We start from the raw sequence: 11,173 nt of genomic DNA, 5'->3' as shown, positions 1-11,173 counted from the left end.
TTGTAATTGATTGATTAACTTTGTATTCATCTATCCATTCATGACTGTTCTAAATAATCATGCTTAAATTTTAAGGAAAAAAGAAATCAAACCAAAATGATTGATTTTTGTTTTAATTTTAATATGTCAAATTATTGAGCAATTTTACTCCACCACGGATCAAGCTCTTTTTATTTTGTCAACATTAAATAAAACAAACGTGGGCATGGTAACATGTTTTATATAATAAAAAAATATTAATTAAATGTATTTTATAAAATAAATTGAGAATTATATATATCAATAAATATTAAATTAAAAAATTAGATTTTACTAAAATGATTGAGTCAGATAAATTGAGACAAAAATACATATTAAACTTTATAAATTCATATATAATTGTTCATCATATATATGTATGTATCTATGTATGTATGTATGTATGTATGTATGTATCCTTTCCAGAGTCATATTTATCATCATATTGAGTGTAGATGGAGTGAGTTTCGGTTGATCATCACTGGTATATATGAATATATCAAATATGATAAAAAAAAAGAGGAGGTATTGTTCTACATAAATCCAGCACTTCTAAAAAAAGGATTATAGGAATTACATCTCCTTTAACTCTCTGTCATATTATTTAGACTGCTAAATCACAACTCAAAGATCAACATTCCAAACAGCACCTTCTCCTTCCCCACAAGAATCATGCACTACTTTCATCCTTCTCACAGAGTTGCATATTCCGCTACACGACCAGTCGAAGGATGCCACGCATACATTCCCCGCCTGTGCTTTCCATTCACAATCTAAAAACCGAAATAATGTCGTCATAGGATAGCAAGGTTGTATATAAAGTTATATATTAGTAAGTGTATGGGAGTAATATTATTTTTTTATTGTTTTGAAATAATTTTAATGTATTGATATTAAAAATAAATAAAAAATTATTGTAATATATTTTTTAAACAAAAACAACTTTACATCTACCACACAATTTTGAATAATATTAAAATTTATACTTGAATAACAATTATTTTGATGATCCTAGTCGATTGGAATATTAATATATAATTAATTACCACTGTTCACCACCTCAGTCAATAGCAAAAATACATTTGCCCACGAGAAGAAATTAGTATATGACAATGTTTTTTCAAGAAAGAAGATATATATATATATATTTGGGCCGTCCTGACATTTATATTTGTTGTGAAATGTGATTCATAATAAATAGGTTAAATATAATAACAAGCTATAGCTTACTTTTTACACGTAGGAACATTTAAGAGGATTTAATAATCTACCTTTTCCTATCCTAGCAATAAAATTAAAAATGAGAAATATTGATTTAAATCCATTTTTTATTTTTCAATTTATTTTTAAATATGTTATGCTGAAGGAATTGGCAGATTGACTGCTGGAAAATATCAACACGGCGAGAATGGTTGTGTGATTGATTTGTGTACCTGGAGGAGTCCCACAACACATGGAACGTTCATCCACGTGTTCCACTTCCAAGCCTAGAAGCCAAGAGCCCAAAGAGACATCTTCATTGGCATATCTATGCAAGATGGGCCTGCCAAAATATTTCATATCGCTATATTACTCTGACTTGAGGGCAACAAATGAGGGAAAACTGATGCTTTTGGATATGGGACTCACGAGTTGATGGAGATATAGGCAGCGAGATCCTTAGAGATGGCATAGAGTTGGCCCGTGGCATGCCTGAAGTATTTGTTTCCATCTTCCCCAAATTTCCAGTACTCCGGCTCATAATATTTGTTCTCTCTGCCGAGAAAAAATATTGCAATATCACTTGAGGCCAGGAAGAAATGAAAAAAATATGAAGTGAAATCTGCTAAATCTACTAGAGATAGAGCCTGACGTCATAATTCAAGTTCTCCATTAGGATGCCGGATTTGCTGAATCAAGCACATTTAATAACAAAAATAAATAAAATTAACTTACTTTTGAGAGAGAACTGGTCCGGACTTCATGCATCCGATGTAGATCCTAGGTTTGGACCGGTATTTGGCTAGTGTACTCATTAGCATGCCTAGAGGACACATGGAACATGATATGAATAGAACACGATTTATTACCAATACATAAGCATGTTCCTTGTTAATTTCTAGTCACGAAATGTTGGAGGAGAAGCATGGTTGCTAATTACCTAAATTGAGATGAACGTCATCATCCACCTTGAGGTAGAACTCAGCATCCCAAATTGAAACTGCTGTGGAAAAATACAATCTTGTTTTGGTAGAGAGCTCGTGGTATCCTTCAACATGCTTGAGTCTTAGAAAATCCTTATGTTCTGCGTCCTCTAAGTCTACTGCTCTATCAAGAACACCACCAGGTGTGGAACCGTGTCCAATCACAAATCGTATCACAATCCCTTTTTCTTTCTCCAATTTCTTTAACTTTTCCCCTGCATTAATTACACACATCTTTAGTAATTTACTGGGTAATCGAGAGTTATTAGGTGAATCAAATTATGTATTACACATGCATTGTGGATTGGTAATTAATATAAATTATGATAATTAACCTGTTTATGTATTTATCTATGTATACAATACTTCCTTCTTACAGTAAATTTTTTGTATCTCAATTGATTCCTATAGTGTTAAAAATTTTCAATTATGTGCCCGCTTCTGTTGATGGATTCCACCAAAATCCAGAGAGAAAATCCCTTTAGACTCTCAATTGATATTTGAGTTAAAATTTGGAATAAAGTTTGGGGCTTGCCTATTTTAGTGCCCAAATGTTAAATTAATTTTTCAATTGCATAAACTCTTCGCCTTTTTGGCTAACTACAAGAAAACTGCTATAGAATAGGAGCTCCAAAATTACTGGTAGATTCCTGCGGTGACATGACAATTATTATTCATTTTGATTTTTCTTAAGTTGATCTTTGTGTGACTATACATCAGCCATGGAATGCGAGTTCTAATCCATGCATTATATAATAGCCGAAAATCAGCAAATTCTACAGGTCTGTTCTTTCTAAATTAATGCTATAAATTAGGAGTTGGTGGAGGGAGAGAGGACCTTTTGGCATCCAAGTTTGTCGAAGTGAGTCCCGGCGTTTTCTGCTGCTAAATGCCGTATTAATGCCAATGACAACAAAAGCTTTCTGTAAAGTGTGATTAGCAAGCTTTTCTAGTGAATAATGTTGCCCATTTGACTGAACTGTTCGAGCTACAGCCAATTCCATCTCTAACGTGGACATTGTGCTCTCAAGAGATCTGCGTTGTTGCACGAGAGAAAAATATTTAAAATGATATTGCAATTCAATGGTTTCTTTAAAAATTAAGAAAGAAAAGGCTAGCAATTAACTCACTTTATAGCTTCATGGGTTTTATGAACCTCTCCCATAATATCTCCAGGCTTTCCTTCAACCAATTTCTGATTGATGTGTAAAAGAAATATATATGTGATCTTGATGCATAAATTTAAAACACAATTTTATTCAATTTTAGCTAAAAAATAATAATAACTGATAACCTAAAATTTAGTTCATGATCATCATGCCCCCAGACATAAATTGAAAGTTATATCGTTAATTGGACTGCCCAAATTTATAATGTCATACAATCTGAGCTGATTTATTATTATTATTTTTTATTACATCTGAGCTGATTTATTATTTTTATTTTTTATTACATCTGAGCTGATATTGTTTTACATATATATAAATCTATTTAATTTATATTACAATAAGGATTTTGTTTTCACAATTTTTTGTTGAATATCATTCCTTTGAAATGCGTGTGTAAAGCATGCATGAATTAATCACATGAAATATATATGATAGTAATTAATGATGAATTTATAGGTAGTTTTTTATTTTATTTTTTTTTCCCAATTTTCAGGGAAATAGAACTCTTAGGTTATGGTGTTTAAAGTGTGAACAAACAAACTTACACGCTTGGGATCACAATCTTGTTTCACTTCTTGCAGCTTGGTGACATGATGTGGAATTATTGCAATCCTATTATCCTTAGCCCGAGAAGGATGAGTCCAATTCTGGTTGGTAAAGAGAGATCCTGCAAGAAAGCTTGCAAAGCATAGAACAAAAATGGCTTTGGCTGAAAATGGCTTCCCTCTCATTTTCTTCGACTGATTTTCAGGCTGACAGTGCCACGATACTACAACTTCTCGCAATCCCACGATCAGCTTCTTCACCGAAAGAAGCAATCTATTGTCTACAGCCTAAATGAGTTGAGATTCAAAAATACAAAGTGTTAGGAAACCGAAATCTATTCTAATAATTCAGCTATATGAATCCCATATCTATAATGATCTTACAACAATTGATCAGCAAATGACTTGGGCTATATACAGCCATTTAATGCAAAAAAGAAGAGTAAAAAACTTGGCCGGTGCTCCTACCTTTGTTGCTCCGTAGCAAGTACATGATTTGAAAACGTGATGTTGAGCATGTGTGAATTGTGATGTTTCTAGTGAATGACAGATGGTTCATTAACTGTTTGAAATTATCTTTTCATTTTCAAGAAGAAAAAAGATTGGTTTTGACAGAGACGAAGAGTCACAAAAAGAGCAAAGTTTTGAAATGTAAATAGCATGTGAAATTTTCTTCGATCCATGTGTTAGTGTCACAGTCTCAGCCTCCATGCCATATGCTAGACCAACCCTATGAAGAAACTGATACCTCTAAAATCTAACCCTAATGATTATTCGACATTCGACAGTATTTACATGTATATGCTGATGGAAGAGCAAGATATTATAATAATGTCTAGCAAAAATCAGCAAGCTTTTGACAGTAAAATTAACAAAATCTCAGAAAAGAAGAAATATTCTTGGAGACAAGGGCTGTATAGTATAAAATTAATTTAAATTGACAAACATGAAATTATAACTTAAACAGAAAACAAAAAACTTTGGATTTACCTATTGAAGAATGCATGATCATTGGATCACGACGGTTAGGAGTGAAGATGCTTAGTTATGGAATGCCAGTTTGCACTCTCCACTCCCTGCTCTGTATTACAAGTATTTGATAATCAATAGCACTATATATGAGCCTGCATTTCTCTCACTCTTGTTAGATGGATGGTTACGTTTGCAAGTATGGCAGTTCAATCATGTGACTTTCATGTTTCAACAAACTGTTTTGTCATAATTAACAGAGAAGTATATTTTCCCCCTATATTTAATGAAATTTTTATTGACATCATTTTCGTGTTGTAAGAGAATATTTTTCTAATTATAATGTAATTTATAATGTATTGTGTATTGTTTCTAATTATTCCAATGAGAAAGTTCTAACTCGAGAATAGCATAAAAATAAAAACACAATATTTACTTGGTTATTTATTTGGTTATGTTAAAGAATTAATTTAATTTATTAATTTTAATTTTTAGATTAAAATAATTCTTTAATATGATATCAAAATCTTAATTACTAAATAATCACAAGTTTAAATCTCATTATCATTATTTATTTAATAAAAATTAAGTATAAAATAATATGAGTTTATACAGGTTTATCATTATTTATTTAATAAAAATTAAGTATAAAATAATATGAATTTATACAGGTTTCAAGTTCAAAATTTTTTTATTTAAGAAAATATATTAAAAAATAAAATAAATTATATTTTAAAATTTTATATAATAATTTAAAATTTTTAATTAAGATGAATTTTTAACAACTTCCATCTCATTACATGTATTTATGCAATTTTAAGAAAATTCGTTGCAATAAAATGAAAAGAACGGGAAGACTTGAGATACAGACACATGATGTTTCAAAAAGAAAAGGAAGTGGGGAAAGGACATCTTAGTTGGGCAAGAGCCCAAACTAACATTCTAACCATTTTTACGTACCTGATTTGAAATGTCAACCTTATTAAGAGGACCGGTGTTGGAAGGCACTATATCCTCGCATAGTTATTGTACCATATGATGGGAAGCGCTTAATTATCAAAATTAAACGTAAGGTGTTGATAGATGTTATTTAATTTTTTATTTTAATTTTGTAAATTTTTTTTGGAAAAAATGCTAAAATAGCAAAAACAAATCTAAAAAAATACATTCTCTTTTCATCATTTTTTCCAAATTAAGAGAGCAAATTATTTTTTGGATTACTTGATTATCAAGTTTGTTTAGAGATCAAGTAATTAAAAATAACAAACTTGTTTTCTCTATAAATAAGTGATTGTACTAATAAGGATACGAGTCATCTTATTCAAATAGGATGATAGAAGATGTCTTATCTTGTATTTGAATCTCATGTAATTTATATCTTTAATAACAAACCTAGAAAACTAGTTTTCATATCAGATATAAACACCGAGGTTATATAAGCCAGAAAACAAAAGGTGTCTGGCGGGTTTTTTCAAAATTCTTTTATGGTATAAGAGTCAATTATAACTAACACTTTTTTTAATCTTATGGCTGCTGTTGCAACCCAATTTTGGTTCTTTGGTTTTTAATTTTATTTTTATGGGGTTTAAAATGTAAAATTAAAAAAAAAGGTGATATGTCAGTTTGTACGAAAACTAGAGACTATAATGTGCTTTTGTCATTCTATCCTTATCTTCAAGATAATCTTTACCTTCAAGATAATGATAGTTGTCTATTTTCAAATTCGATTCTAATTCAAACTTTAAGAAAGACAATAAGTTTCATTCAGACTTTACTTCTTGTAAGTGATGAGACTCTTGCACTATAAATATTGATATTAGTGTATGCAGAAGGGGGAGAGGATGATTAAAGAGAAATCCTAAAAGAAGAGACTCTAAGAGGAGACCATTACTAGAAACCCTAAAAGAAAGAAACATGAAAAAAAGAAGAAGAAGGGGGCAGTAAACCCTATACTAGCCGCAGCCCCCCTCAACCTTTTTAGTCCAGTCTGCGTTGACTTCGCTTTCAGCAGCCACACGTCTAGGTAAGTTTCCTTCCTTCTTTGCTAAAATAATTAACTAGTTACTGTTGCATGCATGCGTGAACCTTTCACACATGGTTGGGCTAGATCCAGCAAAAAAAAAAAGAGTTGATCAGGTCTGGGCTTTAGGCTAAGGGTGTACTCGGCAAAACAGAACCTTATGCCTTGACCATAATTTTTATGTTTATTCTAATTTGATATTTGACCAAAAATCCCTTTTTAATAACAAAAAATTCCAAAAATATTTGTGGCCTTCATTGATTTATCTGTGGACCCCTCGCACTTTGTTTTATTTTTTCCTTTATCTTTGTATTTTTTGTAAATGTGCTCAATCCGTGGACTATTACTATTAAATGTAAATATGTCGTGCAATGTTTTTTTTTTTACTTCCATCCAAAAAGGAAAAATGATAATAAAGGATAAACAAGAAAAAAAATAACATAGAAAATTTCTTCTTCAAATTCATTTTTTGCAAAAATATTCACTAACACCATAGTTAGGAGTATCGTATTTTTTTGAATTTGTGTGATATTTACCAACGCCAGAGTTAGAAATATTTATAAGAATTGTTCACTAACGCTAGAGTTAGGAACATGAAAGGAAGAATAAAAAAAGGAAAAAAGGAGAACAAATTCTTAGTAATTTTAGACAAAACCAGCAATGCAGCTTGCCTTATGTAGGACGCTTAAGGGGTAATAACATCTTTTCTTTTGCGTAACCAGTCTCATACCATAGAATCTTTGTTGACGAGTTAGGGTTTCTAGTGATCATAATACTAGGTGACGACTCCTTGAACAAGACCTTTTCCCCTAAAAAGATGCCAGATATCTATTCTTTTTTTCCAATCGATAATTTTTAATCGATCACCACAATATCCGGGTGTGACAGCTGCTAGCACAAACACTTCCTTTCCTTCATCTACTTTTCATCTTTTAACTCAAGTTATTGCCATTAAACTTGATGGAACTAACTTTCTTGCCTAGAGTGCTAAATTAATTCATGTGTTTCAAAGCTATGGTCTTATAAGAATCGTTGATGGTTTTGAACCTAGCCCTCCTCAATTTTCCAGTAATGAACACAAGGCCCAAGGTACTCATAATTCTGCTCATGTGATTTGGCAATATAAAGATCAAATGGTACTTGGTTGGATTATTTCTTCTTTATCTCCTTTATCTCCTATAATGATTTCCAACATTTATGGTCTAGAGACCTCTCGGCTTGCTTGGCAAGCTCTTGGTGCAAGATTTTTTACGCCCTTTACTTCATGAATTTCTCTTATCAATAGGAAGTTATAATCTTCATAATAAGGCTCCATGTCTTGCCAATTATTTTTGGATAAAGTCAAGTCCTTTGTCGATGAACTATCTATTATGGGGAAACTTGTTGATGATTCAAGTTTAATTTTATATGTTTTCAATGGTCTTAATTCCTCTTTTCACTCTTTTGTGACAACATATATGTTGCTTGCTAAGGAGAAGTTTATGCTATTCTCTGACTTCTGTATAGAGTTGTCGAATTATGACCTTATACAAAAATTCCATAGCCAATCTATTCAACCTAAAGTAGGACCATATACTTTATACATGCATAAAAATGGTTCCAAACCTAGATATCAACGTAGCATTAATAAATCCTATTTCTCTAGATCTTCCAAACACTTTAGTATTTCTTCTTCTTAGTTTCGACAATTGTTATCTCACCTGCCATCCCTATCACCAGCCACACCTGTTATTGCAACTTCTCACTTGTGATCTCCCTATCAAATTTACAGAAGGGAGGGACATCAAGCTTTGGACTATTTTAACCATATGAATTACTCCATTGAGGGTTGTTATCCTCTAACTAAATTAGCTGTTATGGTGGCTAAAGCTAATACCACTTATCTTAGTCAACATCAATGGTATACTGATAATGGAGTTAATGTTCAAGTTACCTTAATCTTGCTAATCTTGCAAGCTCTCAACCTTATACAGGAGATGACTCAATAGGTGTAAGTAATAGGACATGTTTGATCACTCTTATACTAGCACTGCTTCTATTAAAACTCCTTCTTTTATTCTCACCTCAAACAATGTTGCATATTGTCCCCAAGCCTTTGCTTATCTACTCTCTATTAGTAAATTTTGCAAGGACAATAATGACTACTTTGAACTCACCAGCTCTTAATTTTTTATGAAGGACATCCTGACAGGGAACACGCTTCTAACAAGGCTAAGTGAAAATAGATTGTACCCAATAAACCTATGTCAATTTTCATCATCCAAATCTGATGCTCTTACAGTGATTGTTGGAGTCAAGACTTCTACCTCCACATGGCATTATCATTTAGGCCACCCCTCCTCTGCCACCCTTTATCGTGTCATTTCAAAATTTATCCTTTATCGTGTCATTTCAAAATTTTCTCTACTAGTTAATGATTCCATCAATAAACAGACTTTTTATGTGTCCTGTCAACTTGGCAAATCTAAACAATTGTCATTTTCTAAGTCTACAATCGAGTCCATAGCTCCTTTAGAAATAATTCATTCTAATGTTTGGTCCACATCCATACCTTCATTGAGTAACTATCAGTATTATGTAATTTTTATTGATGACTATACTCATTTTTGTTGGCTATTTCTCCTTTTTACTAAATCTCATGTTTATTCCATATTTGTTAAATTCAAAATTTTAGTGGAAAAAAAATTTAATTACACTATTAAACAATTTCAAAGTGACAATGGTGGGGGATATTGCTCTAACATCTTTAAGCAATTTTTAAGTGCCAATATAATTTTTCATTGCCTATCATATCCTTATACCTTACAACAAAATGGCCTTATTGAGAGGAAACATCATGATATTATGAAAATGGAACTTGCTCTTCTTGCCCAATCCAGTTGACCTAAACAATTTTGGAACCTCTATTTCTATTATTAATTGTTTACCTGCCAAGGTTCTTGATTATTCATCACCATTTGAACGTCTTTTTCACATTCCTTTTTACTTCACATATTATCGAGCTTTTAGATGTCAATGCTTTTCATATCTTCATCCTTACTCAACTAATAAGTTATCTTATTGTAGCACACCTTATATTTTCATCGGTTATTATTCTAATCACAAAGGTTTTCAGTGCTTTGATCCATCTTTTAGGCTTGTGTATATATCCTAGAATGTGATTTTTTATGAAAGTAATTTCTTAGCTACAATACAATTTTTTTTCACCAACTCTACCAGCATTGTGTGCTTCCCAGGTAATTCTCCTAATCTATTTTTATCTCCTCCCTCTATTATATTTATTTCTTCACTTGTTTTTTCCACTCATACTTGTTGCACGTATACGGCATCGCAGCAATAGTCCACCCTCTCAGGAAAATATAGTGGTTTACCTGGAAAATATGGAGAGACAAGACATTGTTGTCTCTTATCAGTAAAATATGGACTGAGAGTTGCCACCTAGTATTGTGGTCACTAGAAATCCTAACTTGTCTCAGAGATAGGGTATAGGGTATGGAGATTGGATGCGTAAAGGGAAGGTATTAGCACCCAACTACGCCCTATCTAAAGTAGGTTGTATTTGTTTTAATGTCTGATCGTGTTTTTTAATTGATGGTCTTATTTGTCTAAGATTCAAGAAAAGCTCTCCTCAATAAGGAGAATCTTATCTTTATAGGATAAAACCTAACCATTCTAGCATCCAAAAAAACAAATTTAATATATGGAATATGTATTATGCATATTGTCATACCCTAGACACTAAAAGACAAACAAAATAAATTTTTTATTCTTTTTGAAATTTTGGTCAATGTTATCTTGATTTTAATAAATTGGTTATTAAAGCCAAAATGCATGCTAAGATATTATTTTTTTGGTATATGAGTAAAACCCAATATGAATTTTTAGCCTTGAGACACATGGCTATATGCACAAAAACATGTTTTTCTTTTTCTTTTTCTTTTTCTTTTTCTTTTTTTGTATTTTGGAAATTTTGATGAAAACCTGGTATTTTGATACCATATTTTTATTTTTTTGGTATAAAATATAGAATGATTTTAAGAAAAATTTAGTAAAAAAAAAAATAGGAAAAATTACAAGTTTTAAAAGGAATTTGTTTTTACTTGGGTCGGACCCAGCCCAAACATTTTGGGCTGGGCTGGGTTTACCAGCCCATTTAAATAGTGGGCCTCTCCATTGTTCACATATAACGTGAACATTGGAGAAAAACACATAGAAGAGAAAGAAGAAGAAGAAAACGAAAGGGAAAAGGAAGAGGACCGACCTGTGGTG

The 11,173-nt window shown here is 31.7% G+C and overlaps 1 protein-coding gene across 1 annotated transcript; it reads right to left on the bottom strand.

The window, feature by feature from the left end:
* Positions 1-598: 598 nt before the first annotated feature.
* Positions 599-4,988, bottom strand: LOC105117454 (probable beta-1,3-galactosyltransferase 8). Its single transcript, XM_011015116.1, has 9 exons — positions 4,906-4,988; positions 3,916-4,203; positions 3,332-3,396; positions 3,040-3,236; positions 2,159-2,416; positions 1,954-2,041; positions 1,648-1,773; positions 1,452-1,561; positions 599-791 (listed from the first exon to the last, which is right to left on the bottom strand). Exons 2-9 carry the CDS (start codon positions 4,099-4,101, stop codon positions 643-645), a joined length of 1,179 nt encoding a protein of 392 aa, XP_011013418.1. The 5' UTR covers positions 4,102-4,203; positions 4,906-4,988; the 3' UTR covers positions 599-642.
* Between the last annotated feature and the right edge of the window lie 6,185 nt (positions 4,989-11,173).

This window comes from Populus euphratica, unplaced genomic scaffold, assembly GCF_000495115.2.
Source record: "Populus euphratica unplaced genomic scaffold, PopEup_1.0 scaffold1364.1, whole genome shotgun sequence".
Lineage (NCBI taxonomy): Eukaryota > Viridiplantae > Streptophyta > Magnoliopsida > Malpighiales > Salicaceae > Populus > Populus euphratica.
The sequence above is the reverse complement of the archived record's forward strand: the minus strand, read 5'-3'. Positions and strand labels throughout refer to the sequence as shown.

Excerpts from the sequence above, each read along its gene's own strand:
- LOC105117454 (XM_011015116.1), bottom strand. The coding sequence starts at position 4,101 with ATGAGAGGGAAGCCATTTTCAGCCAAAGCCATTTTTGTTCTATGCTTT. Across the intron at positions 1,774-1,953 it reads GGACCAGTTCTCTCTCAAAA|AGAGAACAAATATTATGAGC; the intron begins GTAAGTTAATTT and ends TTTTCTCGGCAG. Across the intron at positions 792-1,451 it reads GTGTTGTGGGACTCCTCCAG|ATTGTGAATGGAAAGCACAG; the intron begins GTACACAAATCA and ends TTCGGTTTTTAG.